The following is a 26,346-nucleotide window of genomic DNA, read 5'->3' on the forward strand; positions in this document are numbered from 1 at the left end:
CAAAGACAGTTGCTCCTGAGTCTCAAGCAGCAGCATTCAGGAGGTCAATTGCCCATTCCTAGAGACCCCCAAACAAAGCAGGGATGGTGGGGACTCTGGCTACTGCTGCAGCCTTGAATCGAACAACCAAGTTAACAGAAGCAGTAAAGCCTGAATAATATCTTGAAACAATGGATAATACTGACAGACCTCTGAAAAATAAAATTGGATAACACATACTAAATAGAGTTGCTCTGTTCCAATGCATTTAAAAGTAGGAAGCTTCTAACTTGATATAAAGGCAAGGTATATTATTTTATTCCTGGGACGTGGAGTTCAAATTCAACTCGGCTTAAATATGAAAATAGTGTATCCTGGACAATTATTAACAGACCCTAAGTGACATATAACTCCTGAGTGACCATGAACAATAATTTAATCTTCAAGTGCTATCAGTGAATAATGCCAGGCTCTCTCGTAAAAAGCAGTGGGTTAACAGCGATTCATATAGGTAGGTGGATTGAATCTTTGCACAGGCCCCATACTAGACCATCTATTGTTAAAGATATTAAAAGCAGTCTGTCAAAACATAACACAACATCTCATTATATGTGTTACAAATAGCTGAAATACAAACAACTGGTCAATAGACAGTGGCAAACATTTAAAAAAAATGGATGAATTGCAAAAATTATTGATCTCAGTCTGGCATAAAAATAATATGGGAAATGTGGTCAGGTCATGGCTAACATAGAAACTTATGGGTAGTATTAAATCCAAGAAAGAGGTATACAAGTTGGTAAAAAAAAGCAATAAAATTGAGAATTGAGAACTGTTTAAAATTCCAGCAAAGGGAGAGAAAGAGACTGTTAAGAGGAGAAAAATAGAATATGAGAATAAGCTTGCAGGGAACATGCAGACAAATCATAAAAGCTTCTGTAGAATTAGCAAAGACAAATATAGGTGTAGTGATTGGGACCAGTTGGACCTTGTTGACTATGAGGTTCTTGATTGGGTTTTTTTTTAACCTGGGCCAGTCAGGAAAGCCTTGGGGGTCAGGGAGGCAATGGGTATGGTTTACTTGGATTTTCAAAAGCCTTTTGAAAAGGTCCCATATAACAGATTCATGTGTAAAATTAAAGTGCGTGGGATTGGAGGTCATATATTGAAATGTATTGAGAACTAGTTGGCAGCAGGAAATAAAGAGTAGGAATCTTTTTTCTGAGTGGTAGTCACTAGTGGGGTACCACAGGGATTAGGGATTCACAACACATAATAATAGTTTAAATGAGGAAACTCTGTCATATCTCCAGGTTTGCAGATGACACAAAGTGTGTTGGGACGATATGCTGTGAGGAGGACGCAGAGAAGTTTCAGTGTGATTTGGACAAGTCAAATAAGTGGGTAAAATACATGGCAGATGCAGTATGTGGATAAATGTGAAGTTACCCACTTTGGTAGCAAAAACAAGCAGGCAGATCATTATCTAAATGGCAATAGACTGAAAAAGTGACCTGGGTGTATTTGTACCCTAGTCATTGAAAGTGATATTGCAGGTGCAGTTGCTTGTGAAGATGGCAACTGATATGTTAGCATTTAGATCACGAGGATTCAAGCATAGGAGCATGGATTGCTGCAGCTGTATAGGACTTTAGTGTATTATTAAGGGAATGCCACACAGGTTTACCAAACTAATTCCTGGGAGAGACAAGCAGAGGGCAGAAAGAACATAGTAAGCCAGGCAGCATCAGGAGAAGGAGAAGTCAACGTTTTGGCCATAACCCTTCTTCAGGACTGATTCCTAGGATAGCAGGACTGATGTAAGGGGAAAGATTAGCTCAGTTAGGACTATATCCAAGTGAGTTTAGAAGAATGGGAGAGTATGGAATTTCACAGAAACCTTTCAAATTCTAACAGGATTACACAGGTCACATGCAGGAAGGATGTTCTCAATGATCAGGATGTTCAAAACCAGGGGTCACAGTCTAAGGCTATGAGGTAGGCCTTTTAGGATGGAGATGGGGAGGAATTATTTAACCCAGAGAGTGGTGAACCTGTAGAAATCACTGCCACAGGAAACTGTTGAGGCCCAAACATTGAAGAATTTCAAGAAAGATGTGGATATAGCTCTTAGGACTGAAGGGATCAAAGGATAAGGGGAGAAAGCAGGAATAAGGTACTGAGTTGGATGATTAGTCATGGTCATAATGAATGGTAGACCAAGCTCAAAGGGCTACTCCTGCTCCTCCATTCTGTGTTTTCTACAGTTCAAACTTCCCCTTTCCTCCAATTCTTACTCCACATTGCTCATTCTCATAACTTCACCAATAATTAGAAACAAATTGGATAGTTTCCTCGAACAGTTAATTTAGAATAGAATATAAGAAATGAGAGAAAAACAATGGTGCTATGGGGAGTTCTCTTCTAAGATTGTGTTTATGTACATTATTTGAACAACAAACCTTGGAACTTCATTTATATCTCATTAAAACAGAAAGGCTTACTGGATTACTGTGTACTTAGTGGATACATTTAATTTGTCAGCATTGTTATTTGATATTCTAATTCACCTAAATACTTCTACTGAAGCTTAAATGCATTCTTGAATTAGTGCTTGTACTATTATCTCTGTTACTGATTACTTCAAACCTCACTCCAGAATTTGAACGTACAATAGCAACTTCATTACTGTGAAAGTCGCACTGTCTTAAAAGCTATATTTTTGATGAGGCATTAAATCAAGATTCCATCTGCTCTTTCAGATCAACTCATGAGATCCTAAGGCAGCACTCAAAAAGTAATGAAATTCTTCCAGTGTCCTGGGCAACATTTCCCCCAAACCAACACCATCAAAAGCAGAGTAAATCATTATGGGACCTTGCTGTGCACATATTGATTTGTGCATTTACATACAAAACATCAGCACTATTGCACTTTAGGATATTCTGTGGGTGTGAAAATCAGTACATAAATCTCTTTACAACAGTGTTGCTGTCAGCAATACGCAACATATATTTATAAAGTATTTTCAATATTCGTCTATTTGGAACCTAGAAATTAAAGAACCACATGCAGAATCTCATCAAATAGGTTACTCAGAAAATAGAATCAGAAAATCAAGGACTGGATAAACACTGATCGGACCCTTGAGGCGACGCCAGATGACTGTAAAAGTAGTTCACCTACTGCCGCTCAACACGCAAATTTTCCCTCTTCAGATGATGATTCAATTCCATTTTGATAACCATTATTAAATTGGCACAAACCACACTCTCAGGTAGTGCATATCACTTGCTGCAGGTCATTCTCGCAAAATGATGATGTCTCATCCATCCTTTGTCTGGCCATCTGATTGCATAGATCACTTACCCAGGCCCAGTTCATTAACCTTTTTAAAGCATGGCTGGCCCTTCATCAGGACTGTGGATATGGGACTTAACTGGATGGTAACTTCAGGCCAGGCTGTCAGAGTCTGGTACAAAACCAGAAATTATTGTAAAAGCTCAGCAGGTCTGGCAGTATCCGTGAAGAGAAATCAGAGTTAATGTTTTGGGTTGAGTGACTTTTGAGGAGGTGTCTGAGGAAAGCTCACTTGACCCGAAACATTAATTCTGACTTCTCTCCACAGATGCTGCAAGACCTATTGAGCTTTTTCAACAATATCTGTTTCTGTTACTGATCAACAGCATCTGCAGTTCTTTTGGTTTTTATTTTGTCAAACTCTTGTGGCTTGTTCTCTTCTCACAGTCCTCTGGGAAGATGAATCCTCTATTTTTGCTTCTCAACTAGGACCTCCAGGTCCCCACTGGTGAATTGTGGTGCATTTTCACACTTCTCTGACATCTTCTGATAACGTCTTTGACTGAGCAGGGTAGTTTTGGAATGCCAGTACTTGTTCAAGTGCACAGCAGTCTTTTAAAGATGACAAGGCTGCAAGAAATGCTGATGTTTTGGTAGATATCTGCTGAATGGGCAGTACAGTGGCTTAGTGGTTAGCACTGCTGCCTCACAGCGCCAGGGACCTGGGTTCAATTCCCACATCAGGTGATTGTGTGGAGTTTGCACATTCTCCCTGTGTCTGCGTGGGTTTCCTCCCACAATCCAAAGATGTGCACATCAGGTGAACTGGTCATGCTAAATTGCCCATTGTGTTAGGTGCATTAGTCAGGAGTAAATATAGGATAGGGGAATGGGTCTGTAAGGGTTACTCTTCGGAGGGTCGGTGTGGGCTTGTTGGGCCGAAGGGCCTATTTCCACACTGTAGGGAATCTAACCTTATTTGGGGAAGGGTACATAATAAATTAGGACTGGAATAGGACATGAGGGATGCAATTGGGTCAAGTAGTAAAGATGAGGTGAGTTTGATAAGACATGGCAAGTAAACATGCTAGGTCCAATTGCAGAATCCCTTACAAACATTCAGTGAAATTTGGACTTCGGCAATAAAAGCTAAGATTCATCTCTAGATCTCCTCCATGTGCTCTTTCTCACTCTAGTCTTCACCATTATGTCATGACCTCTTAGACTCATGCTCTTAACTCTTACTCCACACAAGGCCTCTCAAGATTCTGCCCATTGGTTCTGCAGTGATACAGGTTCAATTCTCCCATGTAATGACAACGTAGATTAGGATTCAATGATTTGTGAAATTGCTTCATAAAAGTGCTTTTGTTTAAAGGAGTGAAATATCTTAATTTAATTGTGTTTTCATTTCCAAATTTTGCAAATTAATATGCAAATTTAGTGTGTGCTGTTCACTTTTTAAAACTTAGTTTGACTCTTATGCCATCTTGGAAATGGTTCTCCAAATAATTTGCCATCTTTCATTGAGTAATGCACAGCAGCAAGCTTCACTTTTAGTTCAAAAATCATTCAAAACATCTCTAATAATTTTCATTTCATAGTTAGAATACGTCAACAGAGATGATATGCAGTATTTATTGATACCTCTGGTTTCAGAGAAAATAACTTTTCCTACATAACCTTGCCATGCACAGCCATCTCAAAGACATCATTAGATAAGATATACATTTGTCAAATAGAGGCAACGATAAAACAGTGAATTTTATGATAAGACAACAGTCCCATTGTAACAGAAGCAGCAACTTCTCCTCCTTCGGTGGGGCTTTACTGGTTGCATGTGATGTTCCAGGGCTGGCCAATTAACAGTCAGTAGATGTAATGGAGAAGAGACTGTATCAAATTAAGCTTTTACAGAGGAACCCATAGCAATTACAGAAACATGGTTCAAGAATGAACAAGCCTGGCAGCCTAATGTTCCAGGATACAAATGCTACAGAAAGGACAAAAAGGGAAGCAAGAGAGAGGGGGACTGGCGTTTTTGAGAAGGGATAGCATTACAGCTGTACTGAGGGAGGATATTCTCAGATATACATCCAGGGAAGTTATTTGATTTGAACTAAGAAATAAGAAAGGGATGATCACCTTATTGGGATTGTATTATAGACCCCCATAATAGTCAGCAGGAAATTGAGACACAAATGGGTAAGATCTTTGTAAGATAATCTGTGAAAATAATAGGGTAGTTATGGTAGGGGATTTTAACTTTCTAAACATAGACTGGGACTGGTATAGTGTTAAGGGTTTAGATGGAGAGGAATTTGTTAAGCATGTACAAGAAAATTTCCTGATTCAGTACGTGGATGTACCTACTAGAGAAGGTGCAAAATTTGACCTACTCTTGGGAAATAAGGCAGGGCAGGTGACTGAGGTGTCAGTGGGGGAGTACTTTGGGGCCAATGACCAAATTTTATTAGTTTTAAAATAGTGATGGAAAAGGATACAGTAGATCTAAAAGTTGAAATTCTAAATTGGAGAAAGGCCAATTTTGACAGTATTAGGCAAGAACTTTCAAAAGTTGATCAGGGGTGGATGTTTGCAGGTAAAGGGACAGCAGGAAAATGGGAAGCCTTCAGAAATGAGATAACAAGAGTCCAGAGACAATGTATTCCTGTTGGGGTGAAAGGAAAAGCCGGTAGCTAGATGACTAAAGACATTGAGGGTTTGGTTAAGAAAACAAAGGAAGCACATGTCAGGTATAGAAAGGATAGATCGAGTGAATTCTCAGAAGAGTATAAAGGCAGCAGGAGTATACTTAAAAGGGAAATCAGGAGGACAAAAAGGGGACATAAGATAACTTTGGCAAATACAGTTAAGCAGAATCCAAAGGGTTTTTACAAATACATTAAGGACAACAGGGTAACTATGGAGAGAATAGAGCCCTTCAAAGAACAGCAAAGTGGCCTTTGTATGGGGCTGCAGGAGATGGGGGAGATACTAAACGAGTATTTTGCGTCAATATTTACTGTGGAAAAAGAAATGGAAGATATAGAATGTAGGGAAATAGATGGTGACATTTTGAAAAATGTCCACATTATAGAGGAGGAAGTGCTGGATGTCTTGAAATGCATAAAATTAGATAAGTCTCCAAGGCCTGATCAGGTGTACCCTCGAACTCTGTGAGAAGCTAGGGAAATGATTGCTGGGCTTCTTGCTGAGATATTTGTATCATTGATAGTCACAGGTGAGGTGCTAGCAGACTGGAGGTTGGCTAAAGAAGTGCCACTATTTAAGAAAGGTAGTAAGGACAAGCTAGGGAAGTATAAACTGATGAGTCTGATGTCAGTGGTGGGCAAATTGTCGGAGGGAATCCTGAGGGATAGGATTTACACGTACTTGGAAAGGCAAGGACTGATTAGGAATAGTCAACATGGCTTTGTGCGTGGAAAATCATGTCTCACAAATGTGAATGAGTTTTTTGAAGAAGTATCAAAGAGGCTTGTTGAGGGCAGAGCGGTAGATGTGATCCATTTGGACTTCAGTAAAGCATTCGACAAGATTCCCCATGGAAGACTGGTTAGCAAGGTTAGATCTCATGGAATACAGGGAGAACTAGCTATTTGGATACCAAACTGGCTCAAAGGTAGCAGATAGAGAGTGGTATTGGAGGATTCTTTTTCAGACTGGAGGCCTGTGACCAGTGGAGTGCCACAAGGATCGGTGCTGAGTCCACGACTTTTTGTCATTTATATAAATGATTTCGATGCGAGCATAAGAGGTATAGTTAGTAAGTTTGCAGATGACACCAGAATTGGAGGTGTAGTGGACAGCGAAGAAGGTTACCTCGGATTACAATGGGATCTTGATCAGATGGGTCAATGGGCTGAAGAATCGCATTTGGAATTTAATTTAGATAAATGCAAAGTGCTGCATTTTGGGAAAACAAATCTTAGCAGGACTTATACACTTAATGGTAAGGTCCTGGGGAGTGCAGATTCATAGCTATTTGAAAGTAGAGTTGCAGATAGAGAGGTTAGTGAAAAAGGAATTTGGTATGCATTCCTTTATTTGTCAGAGCATAGAGTACAGGAGTTGGGAGGTCATGTTGTGGCTGTACAGGGCATTGGTTAGGCCACTGTTGGAATATTGTGTGCAATTCTTGTCTCCTTCTTATCATAAAGATGTTGTGAAACTTGAAAGGGTTCAGAAAAGATTTACAAGGATGTTGCCAGGGTTGGAGGATTTGAGCTATAGGGAGAGGTTGAATAAGCTAGGGCTGTTTTCCCTGGATGTTGAGGGGTGATCTTTTGGAGGTTTATAAAATCATGAGGGGGCATGGATAAGGTAAATAGACAAGGTCTTTTCCCTGGGATGGGGGAGTCCAGAACTAGAGGGCATAGGTTTAGGGTGAGAGGGGAAAGATATAAAAGAGACCTCAGGGGCAACTTTTTCATGCAGAGGGTGGCACAAGTATGGAATGAACTGCAAGAGGAAGTGGTGGAGGCTAATACAATTGCAACATTTAACAGGCATCTGGATGGGTATATGAATAGGAAGGGTTTGGAGGGATATGGGCCAGGTGCTGGCAGAAGGGATTAGATTGAGTTGGGATATCTGGTCGGCGAAGACGATTTGGTCCGAAGGGTCTGTTTCTGTGCTGCACTTCTCTATGGTTCTATGACTATATGACAAAGGCTGGAATATTTTGTACAGTTAATCTAATTCCAGATAATCCAATGCCATATAACATTGTTTAGCCAAGCATCAGGACCTTGCAATCTTGCCAGGTAAGTCAATATTTGGATAATTGAATGCTGGATAATCGAGGTTCCTCTGTATATAAGGACTGACAACTCCCATTATGGATGTAAGTTTGCTCACTCAGCTGCAAGGTTTGTTTTCAGATTTTTCGTCACCATTCGAGATAACATCATCAGTGAGCCTCCAGTGAAGTGCTTACGTTATGTCCTGCTTTATATTTACATGTTTAGGTTTTCTTGGGCTGCTGGTGTCATTTCCTGTGGTGATGTCATTTCCCATGTTGAAGTCATTCCTGTGTTGGTGATGTCATTTCTTGTTCTTTTTCTTAGAGGGTGGTAAATGGGGTCCAAGTCGATGTGTTTGTTGATAGACTTCTGGTTTGAATGACATGCTTCTCAGAATTCTCATGCGTGTATCTGTTTGGCTTATCCTAGGATGGACGTGTTGTCCCTGTCAAATCGGTGTCCTTCCTCATCTGTATGTAAGGATATAAATGATAATGGGTCATGTCTTTTTGTGGCTCGTGGAAGTTCATGTATTCTGGTGGCTAGTTTTCAGCCTGTTTGTCCATTGTAGTGTTTGATACAGTTCTTGCAAGGTATTTTGTAAATGATGTTCATTTTACTTGTTATCTAGATCGGGTCTTTTAGGTTTATTAGCTGCTATTTTTGTGTTGGTGGGTTTGTGGGTTACCATGATTCCAAATGATCTGTGTAGTTTGGCAGTCATTTCTAACATATCTTTGATGTTGAGGAGAGTGGCTCGGGTTTCTGGGTGCATTTTGTCTGCTTGTTTGGGTTTGTTGCTGAGAAATCAGTGGACTGTGTTCATTGGGTGACTGTTCTTTTTGAATATGCTATACAGGTGATTTCCTCTGCTCTTTGCAGTTCCTTTGTACTGCAGCATGTGCTTGAAACTAAAGTGTGACATAGCACCAGCGCTTCACCAGATGTTCACTGATAGTGGTACCTAGTATGCTGATGAAACATCTGAAAACACATGTCGCAGCTCAGTGAGCAAAACTACATCTAGAACCTTAACCTGAGCTACAAATCTTCTCAAAACTCGCTAGCTCCCATTATAATTGGATATTGTTCTGAAGAAGGGTCACAACTTGAAACATTAACTCCATTTTCTCTTCACCAAAGCTGTCAGACATACTAAGTTTCTCCAGAAATTTTTGTTTTTGCTTATCTCCAAGACTGTCAGGATATTTTAAAATAGGAAGGAAAGTAGCAGGCAGAATGGCAGAAAGAAAACTTTGGATGGCCACATACCTCAGAAATATCTCCAAGCAGATTCTCCTCTATGCAAGGATGACAGTTCCTCTTCCCCCATAGAGTCATAGAGTCATAGAGATGTATGGCATTGAAACAGACCCTTTGGTCCAACCTGTCCACGCTGACCAGATATCCCAACCCAATCTAGTCCCACCTGCCAGCACTCAGCCCATATCCCTCCAAACCCCTCCTATTCATATACCCATCCAAATGCCTTTTAAATGTTGCAATTGTACCAGCCTCCACCACTTCCTCTGGCAGATCATTCCATATATTTACCACACTCTGTGTGAAAACTTTGCCCCGTGGATGTCTTCTATATCTTTCCCCTCTCACCAGAAACCTATGCCCTCTAGTTCTGGACTCCCTGACCCCAGAGAAAAGACTTTGCCTAGTTACCCTAACCATGTCCCTCATAATTTTGTAAATCTCTATAAGGTCACTCCTCAGCCTCTGACACTCCAGGGAAAACAGCCCCAGCCTGTTCAGCCTCTCCCTGAAGCTCAAATCCTCCAACCCTGGCAACATCCTTGTAAATCTTTTCTGAACCCTTTCAAGTTTCACAACATCTTTCCGATAGGAAGGAGACCAGAATTGCAAGCAATATTCCAACAGTGGCCTAACCAATGTCCTGTACAGCCGCAACATGATCTCCCAACTCCTGTGCTCAATACTTCTGACCAATAAAGGAAAGCATACCAAGTGCCTACTTCACTATCCTATTGACCTGCGACTCCACTTTCAACGAGCTATGAACCTGCACTCCAACGTCTCTTTGTTCAGCAACACTCCCTAGGACCTTACCATTAAGTATATAAGTCCTGCTAAGATTTGCTTTCCCAAAATGCAGCACCTCGCATTTATCTGAATTACACTCCATCTGCCACTTCTCAGCCCATTGGCCCATCTAGTCCAGATCCTGTTGTAATCTGAGGTAACCCTCTTCGCTGTCCACTACACCTCCAATTTTGGTGTCATCTTCAAACTTACTAACTGTACCTCTTATGCTCACGTCCAAATAATTTATGTAAATAACAAAAAGTAGTGGACCCAGCACCGATCCTTGTGGCACTCCACTGGTCACAGGCCTCCAGTCTGAAAAACAACCTTCCACCACTACCCTCTGTCTTCTACCTTTTAGCCACCCCATGTATTGGCCCAAGTGACGGAGCCTATACAGAGAATGCAGAGGAGGTCAGCAACCCAGGGACACCTCCAGAAAGTGACTGCAATACTTCAAGGGCATCAAAGACCTCATTCCATCTATCAGAGTGAACAATCCATTACATGTTTTCCCTTTGCACCTTGCATGTGGAAATGCAAGAGGATGACTTTGGTGGAAAGGGAGTGACTACTTAGTCAGTGGCAACAGTATCTGGCAGCAGTGTATGCTGTTAAGGGGCTTCACTAGATCTCAGTGACAGACACCAGTGTTTGATGACTCCAGCAAGGGCCCTTGAGAACAATCTCACATGGGAGACATTTGTGTGCCCCTCTCATGGACTGCTGGACCACTGGTTTGTGCATTGTACTTGTCTACGTAGGGTGGTTAACAGCGTTCACCTTTCTAAAAGGAGAAAATAGCTCATAAAAGGAATGGACCAAGACCAACAGAGAGATTCTGACAAAAATAGAAATTGCTGGAAAAGCTCAGCAGGTCTGGCAACATCTGTGGAGAGAAATCAGAGTTAATGTTTTGGGTCGAGTAACCATTCCTCAGAATTTATCCCAACCCTCCTCATCCCTATGAAGAATGTGTGCCCTGGCAAACCTTTTCATAATCTTAAAGGCCTTCATGAGACCATCCCTCAGTCTTGTGCCTACATTGCTGAACTCCATTTGAAATGGGGTGGCCACCACCCTGCCCTACCAGCAGAGCCATTTCCATGATTTTGGCACCAACCTTTGTCCTCTGAAATAAACTGTCTCTCTCACTTCGAGGAGTCTGGTGCCGTTTGAGTCCCTCTATTTAGGATATGTCCTGAGTGAGGTTATCCAGTTGGCTTTATTCAAGTGATGTCCCCCAAGCTCAGTTGGCCTGGTGAGGGTATCCATTTTCATAAGCATACCAGAGAGCTCATATCTCTATTTGCTGCATTTTCTAATGATAAAGCCAGCTGTAGTGCCTGTTTGAAGGCCAGTTGGGCTTCAGCTAGTAGGCACTTCTGCATAGTTATATCATTAATCCGACACACTAGCATCTTATTGAGGTTTAAAACAAAGCCACATTACTCTGCCAATTGTCTTAACTTCGACAAAATTCCCAACATGGATTCTTGAACTGCCAAGTAAAGCTGATAGCATCTCAGAAGTAGAGGAGGCTTGGGATCATAATATTGTTTAACTAAATCTGTCCACACTTGACAGGGTTTAGTATCTGGTGCTTCAGGAAATATGAGGCTCCTCATAACTGAAAAAGCTCTGGGTCCACAAGGCATCAGGAGAATTACTCAATGCTTTTCATCTGCCCTGATGTTTTTTGCCCAGAAAAAGTAACACATTCTTTCCACATACTGGGCCCAGTCTTCGATGGAGGATTGAACAAGTCATGATGCCAAAAATGCTTACTCCAACTCAAAGACAATTGTTGCGAGTGAAATTCTTCAAGAAATTGTTTTTCTTCCATTGCTACTAAAATAACTCCACAGAGGCTGATATCCCATCAGCAAGTCACCCTTTATTTACACATGCATAATACTTGACACTGGTCTGACTTCCTCAGAGCCAGCTCTCACAGAACCTTTGATATTTCTGTTTTTCTCCTTTTTTTCCTCTTTTCCCACACTACTGCCTAACTGCGGCAGTACTGACACTTCTGTTTATACCTGTCAGCCAGGGCTACCTGATTAGATCAGGTTAACAGCCCAATCAGGAAATATATTCTATAAAATTCACCTGGCTGACCTTGTTACAATCACTACAGTTACTTCTAGAAACAAACCTTACAAAGGCAGCATCTCCATGCATGTGTCTCTCATCAGCCAGGAGGCTGGAACCTATAATCACAAATCTACAATCCTCAGGAGATATTGCCATGGTGATCATAGCCTCATAGAAAGTGTACATAAAAATGTATGTTCGTTTCTGTCTCAAGGTGCTTCATAAGAGCACTATCAGATTACATGTTACACAGAGCCACATAAGACAGTATTAGGAAAGATGACCAAATTTAATGGTCACTATTGCACTAACTCAAGCCACTCTACCCTCTGCTAAATTTTAACCTACACTTTATTAAAGCTTTCAATAACATCAGTTGTAAATCGCCCAGGGATTAGATGACAACATGTCCAGGAACACAAATGTTCCATTCATCTCAAACTCTGAGTGGAGTTACTTTCATTTTGCTTTAGAAAGTGCTAAATATTCAGCACTGTTGTGGTAAATTAGGGTCATTTAAATCAATAAACTAAAACAGAATACTGATCTCTAATCATTCATCTAGTTTGTTATACATCTTCATTATCCACCTGTGACAAGATTGATTTCAACCGTTCTTGGGACCCTTTATGAAGCTGGCTAGGAATACAGAACTACAAAGCTGAAAAGTGTTGAAGACAGCAAACATACTAATGAATAATCAGTCATGACTGGTGTTTTCTCCACTTTAAGACACTGGAATTCAAAAAGCAAACAAAAGTTCATTGGAGACAGAACAGAAATGGTCTTATTAGAGGCTTGCATTAGAGGGTCGCAGGTGAAGAGCAGCTATAACAATACACTCACCTTGTCATTCCCAAGAATTCTGAAGTGATGCACTTCTTTAATCAGTGAGTCTGGGCAGCCAGCTATTAAGCAATAAAAAAGAAAATAAGATTACAAAGTCTAATGTTTTTATTGTCCACAATAAGAGCTGCTTAACACAAACATTAATCAAGAAAGGAATTTGCGCTCTTCACTGTAAATTGTCCGATGCTTTGTCACATGTGGTCATCATGTAGCAAAGCGCTGTACAATTTATACAATTTGTAGCAAAGTATTGTACAACTTACAATTCTAGGTATTACTGAACTTGTCGACTAATGCAATCTAATTGTTTACTTTATCACTCATATTGCAATCTGACCATTTTACACACAGCACAGGTAACTTGTGATTTTTTTCCAAAAACTATATGATTCGTTTTCAAGTTACTTCTAGGTTTTCAGTATTTAATATCCTTTACTTTCAAATATTACGTATTTCAGATTAATTAATTGCACTTTGAACATGTATTCCTCAGGACAGTGTTGTAGGTCCATCATTGTGTCAACAATAGTCTTCTGTCTATCACAACGCTGTTTACTGATGATCACTTGACAGACAGGTAGCATGGGTGACATTTCATTGTAAATATGTTCTCATATTTGCAAATATACACCTTTATGATAATGCAACCTGGCTTAATGCCAAGATAACAAGGCAAGTTGTTTCTTTAAATCTTTCAAATGCATGGATTTTGTTTCTTGATTCTAAATGTGTCAATAGTCTTCAAAACTGTTCTCAGAATCACTGAGTCGCAGAATTGTTACAGCACAGAAAGAGGCCATTTGACCATTGTGCTGCATTGGCTCTTTCAATACCTTCTTGATGAAGGGCTTATGCCTGAAACGTTGACTCTCCTGCTCCTCCGATAATGCCTTTCCAGTGCCACACATTTTGACTCTTTCAACAAGCATCATCACCTTGTGCAAATCTCCTGCTTTCTCCCCACAACCTTGCACAGACATTTTTCTAAGTAACCTGGTCAGAGATCTTACTGCATGCATCTAGAGCAGGTGGGACCTAAAGAAGGCCTCCTTGTCCAGAGATAGAAACATTACCACTGTGCCACAAAAGCCTTGCATACTATTTCTATCCAAATAATCATCCAATGCCGTTTTGAATCCTCAACTGAACCACACTACCAGGCAGTGCATTCCCTATCCTGATTACTTGCTGTGTAAACAAGTTGCTTTTCTCATATCACCCTTGCTTCTTTTGCACATCACTTTAAAGATTGCTTCATTTCTCTAAAAAGCGCCTCTCTATCATTGAAGAATTAGCTCCAAATAGCTTTTCAAAGTTGCAGCCAATCCATGGGAATTTGAACTTAGCTGCTTTGCTCTTCTCCAGTTCGTGTCCAATAATTAATATATCTGACTGTGAAGTCTGGTCAACGTGGATGATTTGGACTAAGGGGTCTCTTCTGTGCTGTATGATTCAATCTGTCTGGCTCAGTGGTGATGTCCTTCTCTCTGATTCAGAGTATCATCTATTTAAGACTGGCTTTGGTGCAGCTCTGAACAGCATTGAGGGGAAAAAAATTGTTGCAGCAGTGCTGACAGCTGCTCATGCTGCTGGCAAATTTACATAGACTACGTACTGACACTAGGACATTTACATTGTCTATGCAGTGTCATTTTGAAGTGAATCTACGCAAACAACTGTTACTTCCATTGTTTTTCATTTTTGATGGAGAACTAAATCCCTGTTCATCCACTATGGTGTACATAAAAGGCCCCATGATATTCTTTAGTGAGTAACAGGAAAGTTCTATCATTGTGCATGCTAATCTTTATCCATTAACCACACCAGCACAAAACATGACGGGATTATCTAGGCAGTTATTTCAATGCTTCATTTGTTCTTCGTCTGCAAGACAGCAAATACCTCACTTCAAAATTAGATCATTGCCTTCAAAACACTTCAGGACATCCTCAGCATGTGAAAACCACTAAATAAATACTTTTTCTTCAGAAGGCAGCAGGCATCATGTCCATGTGAAAAATCTAATCCAGGTAATACCCAAAGCAATTTATATATTACTTTATATTTCTGTTCCTATATCAGTAAGAAATGATTGAAGGAATACTGAGGGATAAAATAATTTCAAATTCTTCAACAAATATTCTTGCCTGTTTCCAATCTAGGTCGCTTCCTTTTTCTTACGGTTTATGCTAGCTCCTTTTCTGTATCCCAGTGAGAAGATACTGTACATGAATTTAGTGAATTATTTGGCCCTTTCACCCTTCCTGCTATTTGATAACAGCATGGCTGATCTGATTGTGGCCTCTACTTCCCTGTCTACATTCTATTTACCTTGAATTCTTTGTTGATCAATAATCTATCTAATGTAGTCTTAAAAATATTCAATGACCCTGACTCTACTGCTCTCTAGGGAGGAGATTCCACAAATCAGTGATCTTCTGAGAGATAAAATAAAACATCTATTCATTCCATCTTAAAGGGGAGACTGGTTGTTTTAACTGCATTCCCTGGTTCTAGTCTCTCCAAAGAATCAGATGCATAATCCTTCTTTCCAGTGCTTCTAATGCTTTCTTAAATAAGAAGGTGACAACTGCACACAGTACTCCAGACGTGGCCTCACCAATGCTGCATAAGCTGTAGCAAAACATTCCTATTTTATTCACCTTGCAATAAACAGCATTTCATCTGCCTTCTTTTTTACTTCATACACCTGTACATTATGTTTTTGTGATTCATGAATCAAAAAAATCCAGATTTGTCTGTACTTCAGGATTCTGCAATATCTTCTCTAGAGCATGACTTCTTATTTCATGTATCATGTGACAACATCCTCCATTTTTCGAACTAAACTTATGCCCTTAAAAAATTAAACTGACTTAAAATAAAATTGCACGTGAAGTATTTTAGCACAGAGGAATGAGTTTACAGGTATGAGATTAGACTTCCTACAGTGTGGAAACAGGCCCTTCGGTCCAACAAGGCCACACCAACCCTCCGAAGAGTAACCCACCCAGTCCCATTTCCCTAATGCACCTAACACTATGGGCAACTTAAGCATGGCCGATTGTGGGAGGAAACTGGAGCACCCAGAGGAAACCCATGCAGACACGGGGAGAACATGCAAACTCCACACAGACAGTCACCCGAGGCCAGAATCGAACCTGGGACCCTGGTGCTGTGAGGCAGCAGTGCTAACCACTGTGCCGCTCCTTATCTGAAGCACATCAGCTATTTCCCTATCTGTCTTCACATGACGGATGCCTGGGATGGGGTGGAATGTTGGACTGACTGGATCTGAATTCATTTCAGTTTAAAAGAATGAGAGTTGATCTTACTAAAGCATATAAATTCAAGAGAGGATACATATACCCAGAAAGAATGTTTCTACTTTTGGAAGAACAAATTAGTGTTTAAAAATAAGATGTTTCCATTGATCACGAGATGAGGATGGTATTTTTTCTCTCAGAAGTCATGAGTAGAACTCTCTAAGAGAATGGTGGATACAGGGTAACTGAACACTTTTAAGGCAGAGGAAGATAAATTGTTAACTCTTACTGGAGTCAAACATTATCAGTGAAGGATGAGAATGTAGAGTTGACGCCACTTTGAAATCATGATTTTATTGATGGCTGACTCCTGATCCTCATTCATGTGTTTATACACACTCTTAAATGGGTATATCTTAAAGTACTCTCAATCATAATTCACCTCAAAAGGATTTGTTGAATTGACCTAATCACTTGTCAGAGGACCAACAAGAGATTTTCTCAAGGGCTACTTCTTGATTTTTAGGAATTCATCTAAAATTGTGGAAAACAGTAGTAGCTGGTGGGTAAGAGTAGAAGGTTCAGGCAGCAGGGTTGCCACCAGTCACGACAGAAGGAGTACTTCCAACAGATAGGAAAGTCACAGGAAAAAGACTCTGAGAGGTAATGAAGATTAAGCTGGGTCAGGAAAGGTGTAAACTTTCTTTTTTGTTTCCCATGGCCTGACAAGAAAAATGAAATTTATCTGGAGTGGTCTTGTCTGGTTTCCAGTTCTGTTTCCACTATCCTTATGTGTTTGAAAAGCTGCAGCAGTCACTCTACTCAGACCAGGATTTAAGTTGCAGTCAGGACGATGGTATTGTTGCTCTCCAATCTGTACATTTAAAGGAGGAAAGTCTTGGTTTTTGGTCAGTGCCATTATTGCCTTTTATGAACAGATCAAAATCTGGATTAGCATGAAACAAGCAGGAATTTATTGAGGTAAAGCACTCAGGATGATTTAACTATCTACCCATCTCTCCACCATGGGCAGTTAACATCAAAATCAGTTGCATAGAAAATTCTTAATAAATCAAAAACATTGCTTACTAACTTACATTAGCACTTGGGAATTTAATGCTTATGGTGTGGCATAGTGGCTCAGTGGTTAGCACTGCTGCCTCACAGTGCCAGGGACCTGGGTTCAATTCCAGCCTCTGGTGACTCTCTGTGTGGAATTTGTGCATTCTCCCTGAGTTTACTGCATGAGTTTACTTTGGGTCCTCTGGTTTCCTCCCACATTCCAAAAATGTGCAGCTTAGGTGAATTGGCATGCTAAATTGCCCATAGTGTAATTAGTCAGGGGTAAATGCAGGAGAATGGGGTGGGTTACTCTTTGGAGGGATGATGTGGACCTGTTGGGCTAAAGGGCCCATTTCCACACTGTAGGGATTCTACGATCTTCTATGAAATACTGAACAACCAGATACTTGAAGAGTTGATTGTTTCTCATCATTCATTGCATTCACTTTTTATGCGAAGTTACTGTAGGCAAATTAACTGATTCATTTGCTTGTGTAATGTCAGGGACTATCCTTCAAAAAGTAATGCAATAGATGTGAAGTACTTTGGGGTCTCCTTAGATTATCATTATATAAACAAGGGTATTTTCATTCTGTAATATGGACTTTTACAATAAGGCAACAGAAAATTTATATCTTTATAACGTCTTCTAACATAAAATAATGTAGAAGTCATACCCAATTCAACTCACCCTTTCTATTTTCTATAGCTAATAAATCTTACCAGACTATTTGTAATCCAACAGTTTCTTTATTTTGAATGTTCCATATTAAATTATAGTTAGTGTAAGGTCTTAGGACAGAGTGCCACTTTAAATCAACTGTTGCAGCTGATCTTTAATGGAAGGTTTGGAAACATGAGTTAGATGACTATGGTGAATGACAGGAGCTGTTGTTATCAGTGATGGTTGGTGCAATTATCGCCACATGACTGCACTGATCTGTTACTTACTGTAAGCTGCAGTATAAATAGTCGCTCAAGTTTACCCACTTTTCAGTCCAATATTGTGGTTCTGCTTCATGTCAATTTTCCAAATAGGAAGCTCAGTGCAATTTACTCAGAGATAAGCTTCTGGAAACACTGAAACCTAAACTTTCCAGAGCCCTGAAAATTGTTTTACTAAATTGCGATCCACTTGTCTTGGGGAAAGATTCTCAAAATTGGAGTCTAGACCTATTTCTGACCTTTCAGTGAAAGGGTTGCTGATTGAACTGGTATAAGCAGCTGGCATTTGGGCAACCTTTGATAAGTGAAAATGGTACAAAATTACTGCAATCAATATTAAAAAGGACAGCTTGCCTTGTGGTGTAGATGAGACTTTCAGCATGCTACTAATGCTGGCTTCTGATCTAATGCTGTGGCTTTTCACACCCAATTGAACTGTGACAAGCTTGACTGGCTTCTAGAGAAGAGTCATGGTTAAATCAAAATTTGTGCAGAGTTAAAGAAAAAGGGATATTTCATTGGAAATTTACAATAGTTCAGAAGAATAAACTTCTTTAAGGTCGTTAATTGGAACATTCAAATGTCTAGTTTATTGCATGACAGCAGTTAAGTATGAGTTGCATTAGTAAGACAGACATTGTTGCTAAGACTATTGGGAAGCCTAGGATAGCAGGTTAATCCCCTTCGAGATTCTACGATGTTCAGTCTTTTAGCAACAAGTCCTTAGGATATCAATAGGGCACGACTTGATTCTGTTTTGTGGTTTACTATGTATGTTAGTCTGCATAATACATAACACAGTTGATTTCTTCTTGAGTCAGATATGTTAAGTTCATTTGCAATGCAAATGTTTTACAAGGCTACAACATCACAGACTTGCACATGTGGTCTGGATTCTATGCTTATTGATGTTACTGTATTTTACACATACAAATTGCTGACTGACTCCATTATGTAGAAAGTCAGACTGAAGGTGAGCTGGTACTTTAAACCCAGAAAGTGACAAATTGTGACTTAATGAAATTGTCTTAAAAATACAGACTGTATGGTTCAAAATCTGTTGCATAATACAAGAGGAATTAATGCAGTCATCAGCATTAACCATTTTGACATATCGCCCATATAACAATTATGTTTGTAAGCTTATAATTATAATACTGTATCGCAATTTGTTCTAGTCAAATACATTTAGTGTTTACTTTGGTTACAAAATGTTCCATTGGTTGCGGGGCTCTAAATTTGGAAATCCTGGATAAATCGCTGCTTAAAAGTAATTGATATTATCCCCACTGTACTCACTGTACACCCACGACTGTGTAGCCAAATTTCAAATGAACATCATTTACAAGTTCGCTGATGACATCACTATAGTAGGTCAGATATCTAATGACAACAAGTCAAAATACAGAAGGGAGATAGAGGGAATTGTGACATGGTGCAATATGAACAATTTGTCTCTCAACATTGGCAAAATTAAAGAACTGATCATGGACGTCAGAAAGAAGGGAGGAGAACAACCCCCTCCCCCCCCCCATTTAGGAGAGCATCATGTTCCTCGGAGTGACGATAACTGACAACCTGTCCTGGACTTCCCACATAGATGTGATGGTCAAGGAAACCCAACAATGGGGTGGCATGGTGGCTCAGTGGTTAGCATTGCTGCCAAACAGCACCAGGGACCCAGGTTTGATTCCTGCCTCAGGTAACTGACTGCGTGGAGTTTGCACATTCTCCCCGCATCTTCATGGGTTTCCTCCGGGTGCTCCAGTTTCTTCCCACAATTCAAAGATGTGCAGGTTAAGTGAATTAGTCATGCTAAATTGCCCATAGTCAGGGGTGAATAAGAGGAATGGGTCTGGGTGGGTTACTCTTCGGGGGGTTGGTATGGGCTGAAGGGCCTGTTTCCATACTGTAGGAAATCTATTCTAATCTAATCTTCCTCAGACAGCTCAGGGAATTTAGCATGTCCATTAGGACCCTTACCAATGTTGACAGATGCACGATTGAAAGTATACTGTCAGGGTGCATAATGGCCTGGTATGGTAACTGCTCTGACCAGATCTGTAAGAAACTGCAGAAGGTGATGTGCACAGTCCCAGACCACCATGGAAGCCTGCCGCGAAAGGCTGCCAACATCATCAAAGACCCACTGCACCCTCGTAATGATCTCCTACAACCTCTTCCATCAGGCATAAGATACAGAAGCCTGAACACATGCACCAGCAGGTTCAGGACCAGCTTCTTCCCGGCCATTATTAGACTGATAAATGGACTCTATAGCCTCAATAAGCAATGTAATCTGTACACCTCTGTCCAAGTCTTTTTGAGCTATACATCCTTGCTTACTATGATCTGCATGTACTGCTTGTAAACAAAGCTTTTCACTGTACTTCGGTACATGTGACAAGTCAATCAATCAATCAATCAGCATGGAAACAGACCCTTCGGTCCAACCCATCCATGCCGACCAGATATCCCAACCCAATGTAGTCCCACCTGCCAGCACCCGGCCCAAATCCCTCCAAACCCTTCCTATTCATATACCCATTTAAATGCCTCTTAAATGTTGCAATTGTGCCAGCCTCCACCACATCCTCTGGCAGCTCATTTCATACATGTACCACCCTCTGCGTGAAACAGTTGCCCCTTAGGTCTCTTTTATATCTTTCCCCCTCACCCTAAACCTATGCCCTCTAGTTCTGGACTACCCAACCCCAGGGAAAAGACTTTGTCTATTTATTCTATCTATGCCCCTCATAATTTTGTAAACCTCTATAAGGTCACCTCTCAGCCTCTGACGCTCCAGGGAAAACAGCCCCAGCCTGTTCAGCCTCTCCCTGTAGCTCAGATCCTCCAATCCTGGCAACATCCTTGTAAACATCCTACAGAAATCTCGTTTCGTAAGTAATCTTAGCTAATTTTCAGGAGTCATTATAAATCTGATTCTCTAAAACTTAGTGGGAAGATTGGTCCTTGCCTACAGCAATTTTTAAATCATGGGCTCGTTTCCCATAAATTTCTAACATAGTAGTATAGAAGCATAGAAACTAGGAGTTGAAGTAGGCCATTTAACCTATTGATCTACCATGATCATAGCTGACCCTCCACCTCAATGCCATTCTCCTACTCTGCCCCTCCATCCATACTCCTTGAAGTCTTTAGCCTCTAGAAACATATTCAGTGACTTGGCTGCCACACCCTTCTATGGCAGAGAATTCCACAGCTTCACCATTTTATGAATAAAGAAATTTTTCTGAAGCTTAGTTCAAAAATGCCTATCCCCTATCCTGAGACTATGGCCCTTTGTCTTGAGACCTCCAGCCAGGGAAAACACTATCCCTGCATTAGTCTGTTCAGTCCTGTCAGAATTTGATATGTTTCATGGTGATCCATTAGACGTAGGAACAGCCCACTGAGCCTGCTCTGCCATTCAATGAAATATTGGCAAATCTGATAATCTTCAAATCCATTTTCCTACTTCCCTTCTCATTTTACAAATTCCAGTGAATACAGCCTCAGTTGATCCAATCATTCCCCCTATTACAAACCTACCATCTCAGGAATCAGCCTGATGAACTTTTGCTGAGCTTTCTCTATGTCAAGTTTGTCTTTTTTTAACTAAGGAGACCAAAACACAATACTCCAGGTACCAAAGCCCCGCACAGTTGCAATAAGACTTTCTTACTGCTGTACTCATACACTCTTGCAATGAAGGCTAACATAACTGATGAAGAAACAGCCTTTGAAAGCTAGTGATTCCAAATAAACCTGTTGGACTATAACCTGATTTTTAACTGTGACCAACATCAGCACCTCCAAAACATAACATTAGCCTTCCTAATTGCTTCCTGCATCTGAATGAGCAGTACTTAGGTCCCTTTATACACTGACATTTCCAAATCATCATTATTAAGTAATATTCCAACATTTTGTTTTCATACCAAAGTGGACACTTTGCACTTATCCACATTATACTTCATTGGCCATGGATAAAGAATGTGCTCTTAGACCAATTTGATGAGAGTTCACTTTTGAGTGTCCTTAGTGTGTCTGAAATAGATTAGATTCCCTACAGTGTGGAAACAGGCCCTTCAGCCTAACAAGTCCACACTGACAGTCCGAAGAGTAACCCACGCAGACCCATTTCCCTCTGACTAATGCACCTAACACTATGGGCAGTTTAGCATGGCCAATTCATCTGGCCTGCACATATTTTGGATTGTGGGAGGAAACCAGAGCACCCAGAGGAAACCACGCAGACACAGGGAGAATGTGCAAACTCCACACAGACAGTCGCCCGAGGCTGGAATCAAACCCGGGTCCCTGGCGCTGTGAGGCAGCAGTGCTAACCGCTGAGCCACCTGCTGCCCCCATGGTAGATAAAGGTAGATCATATCAAGATTTTATTTCTAAAGGAAATTGAAAAATAAATGCTGCTGCACGATTTGTTTAAAATCCATGGTGCATGGTACAGTACTTCTGGCATTTTATGCTATTCAGAATGATTTAAACCTAACTCCGTCTTCCTATTTCAGCCCTCCCTGGGACCCCTGGCTGACAGAAAAGGGTGAATGCCAGGGATATTGGGCTTCATGAATGCCTGACTCAGTGAGAGGCAGTGCTACTGTCAAGGGCTATGCTTTTGTAAACAAGAAGTGATTGGTGATTTGCCAGCCTCTGAAGAGTTATTTCAAGCCAAAAATGGTTGTGGATGCAAATTAAGTGGCTATCTGGAGAGATGCCCACAGAATGTCATACCTAAATATACAAAGGAACTTCATACAATACTCCTTCAAAGGGGGAAGAGACAAGTCAAAACTGATTGCACTATGATCTCTTGTGACTATAAAGATAATGAAAGGTGATGACCTCCACCCACCCCTTCTCAACAGCAAGCCATGCCCTGAAGATAATATCCCACAGTGCCAACACATTTTGTGATTTTCCCTTTGAATAATTCATAAGGACAGGTGTTACAAAGCCATCTTCAATTCTGTTGGAAAGTGCAAGTGAGATTGAATGTTCTCATGTGAATTAGCCTGGGCTCAAGTGTTAGCATACTGTGAAGGCTACAGTTGAAGGAGTATCCTCTAGTCAACTCCTGCATTGCATGTAAAGACTTTCTCCTACTCTGAGTCCTAGAAATCAGCTATTGAACATCCAGAGAAAAGGAAACAGGACAACAAAAGAACTTTATCTCACCTTGACTGCCTTTCAATTTAAGACTGATCCATATTTCTTCATTAACTTTTATCTTTTTGGTCTTGCCTTCCTGTTTAATCTTGCACATGTGTTGTGTTACTAATTTTTCTTGTGCTTGGTAATTAATAAACTCACTCTTTGTTAATGCAAGAAACCTGATTAGATTATATCCCTTTAAAACATAAGTTAATTTGGGTCTTGGACAAAAATATTCACAAGGGAAGCAAGCTATTTTTAAATGTTAAAAATCACACAACACCAGATTATAGTCCAACAAGTTTAACTGGAAGCACACTAGCTTTCGGAGCATCGCTCCTTCATCAGATGATAGTGGAGGGTTCAATCCTAACTCACAGAATTCAGAGCAAAAATTTACAGTGTGATGTAACTAAAATTATACATTGAAAAACTGATTGTCTGTTAAGGCTTTCATCTGTTAGAATACCGTGATAGTTTCACTTCTTTCATGTGTAAATCACAAAACCTTATTTTGAAAACGTTGCATTCTCAGGTTAGCTGTTAACAATGGTGTCAGGGTGGGCTTTGCTATTACTGGTGAGAATGCCAAGTTTCTCCAGTTTTGAAAAAGTTGGTAAATGGACTATAATGTGGACAAATTTGAAACTGTTAATTTTGAAAGGAAGATTTATTTAAATGGAGAGAAACTACAGAAAGCTGCAACACAAAGTGACTTGGGAGTACATATGCATAAAACACAAAAAACTAGCACACAGGTAAAGCAGGTAATCAGGAAGCCTAATGGAATGGCCCTTACTTCTAGAGGATTGGAATATAAGAATAGAAAGTCTGGCTGCAACTACACAAAGTGCTGGTGAGACCACATCTGGAGTGCTGTGAGTTTTGCATTGGAGACAGTTCAGAGAAGGTTCACTTGGATGATCATTGGTATCCATGTACTTTGAGCCAAGATTAAACAGGTTGAGAGTCTACTTATTGGAATTTAGAAGGATGAGAGGTGATCTCACTGAAACACGTAGAAATCTTAAGAGCATTGACAGTGTGACTGCTAAGAGGATGTTTACCCTCATTGAAGAGTTGAGGACCAGAGGGCGTAGTTTCAGAATGAAGGGGTGCCAATTTAAGACTGAGATGAGGAGAAATTTCTACTCTCACAGGCTTGTGAAGTTTTGGAACTTCTTGCTACAGAGATCTGTGGGGCAGTATCCTTGTGCATATTAAGGCTGAGGTAGACATATTCTCAATCAACAGGGAAAATAAGGGTGATGGGAAAATGCAGGAAAGTGGAAGCTAAATCAGCTGGTTCAGGGCGCCAAGTGGCTGATTCCTGTTCCTATTTCTTATGGAGTTAACACTTTGATTTTAAAACTCTCATCCTTATTTGTAAATTCCACTGTGATGTTGATCCTTCCTATGTTTCTAATCTCCTCCAGCCACACAATCTTCAGAAATATCGTTGCTAATTTAATTCTCTCCTATTGGGTATTCCTGATTTTAATATGTTACCCGTGTGGCTGTGCCTGCAGCTGCTCCAGCTCTTAATTCTTGAAATCTCTCAGATTTAGAGGTTTTTGGAGGTAGAGACAGGTTTAGAGGTTTTTGGTCTCTACCTCACTCTCCTCCTTTAAGATGCTCCTTAAAACCCATCTCTTTGACTAAGTCTTTGGGCTATATCAGACCACGGCAAATTTGGCTTTATAATGATTCTGTGAAGCACTATGAGATTTTTATTGCTTTCAAGGCCTTAAATACATATAAGTTGCTGTTATGTGAATGCAATGTTGTAAACATTGGTCGCATTGTGGCTCAGTGGTTAGCACTGCTGCCTCACAGTGCCAGGGACCTGAATTCAATTCCAGCCTTGGGTGACTGCCTGCGTGGAGTTTGCATGTTCACCCTGTCTGTGTGGGTTTCCTCACACAAGCCAAAGATGTGCAGGTTCGGTAACTTGGCCATGCTAAATTGCCCGTAGTGTTCAGGGATGTGTAGGTTAGCTGCATTAGTCAGGGGTGAATATAGGGTAGGGGAGTGGGTCTGGGTGGGTTACTGTTTGGAGGGTCAGTGTGGACATATTGGGCTGAAGGACTTGTTTCCACACCGTAGGGATTCTATTGTAACTAATATAGAGTGCTATTGTAGTATGCTATATAACATTTCTAAATTCTGCAAGACGCAAGAGCATCAAATTCATGATAGAAATACATTTACTAATGTACTGCACAATATAACTTTTGTACAGGACTTTAAATGTTCTAATTTAGTTTCATTAAGAGCACAGAGATAGTCTTTATCCATAAGGGGTTTGAGATGGATGATTACTGTAATTATGATACTGTGTTAATAACATTAATAATCAGGACAATTGAGCTTCTGACCACATTACAGTCCTATTCCATGGAGAAAAGAGCTGAGCTCTTGACATGAAGTGAGAGTGACTGCACTTGACATAAAGATTGTATTTGACTGTGTGTGGCATCAAGGAACACTAGCAAAACAGCAGTCAATGGGAATGGGGGGAGAAGTCTCCATTGGTTGGAGCCATATTTGGTGAAAAGGAAGAAAGCAATAGTTGTTAAAGGTTCGTCATCTCAGCTCCAAGACATCATTGCAAGAGCTCCACAGTATAGGGTCAACGATCTTCAGCTGCTTCATCAATGACCATTATGAAGTCAGAAGTGGGAATGTTTGCTGATGATTGCACAGTGACTTTCATGATTTATCAGAATCTGAATCAGTCCATGTCCACACTCATGAAGACCAGCTTGGAGTGATATGGCAAGTAACTTTTGTCTCATACAAATGCCAGGCAATAATCGTCTTTAATAAGAAAAATCTCACCATCT

General features: G+C 40.4%; 1 protein-coding gene across 1 annotated transcript in view; it reads right to left on the reverse strand.

The window, feature by feature from the left end:
* The window catches only part of prkn (parkin RBR E3 ubiquitin protein ligase), a 1,131,251-nt gene that overhangs the window by 147,130 nt on the left and 957,775 nt on the right, over positions 1-26,346 (reverse strand). Inside the window, exon 8 of the mRNA XM_060831013.1 lies at positions 13,047-13,108. Coding sequence (XP_060686996.1) covers positions 13,047-13,108 — 62 coding nt within the window. The remainder of the gene's footprint in view (positions 1-13,046; positions 13,109-26,346) is intronic.

This window comes from Hemiscyllium ocellatum, chromosome 10 (assembly GCF_020745735.1).
Source record: "Hemiscyllium ocellatum isolate sHemOce1 chromosome 10, sHemOce1.pat.X.cur, whole genome shotgun sequence".
Classification (NCBI taxonomy): Eukaryota; Metazoa; Chordata; class Chondrichthyes; order Orectolobiformes; family Hemiscylliidae; genus Hemiscyllium; species Hemiscyllium ocellatum.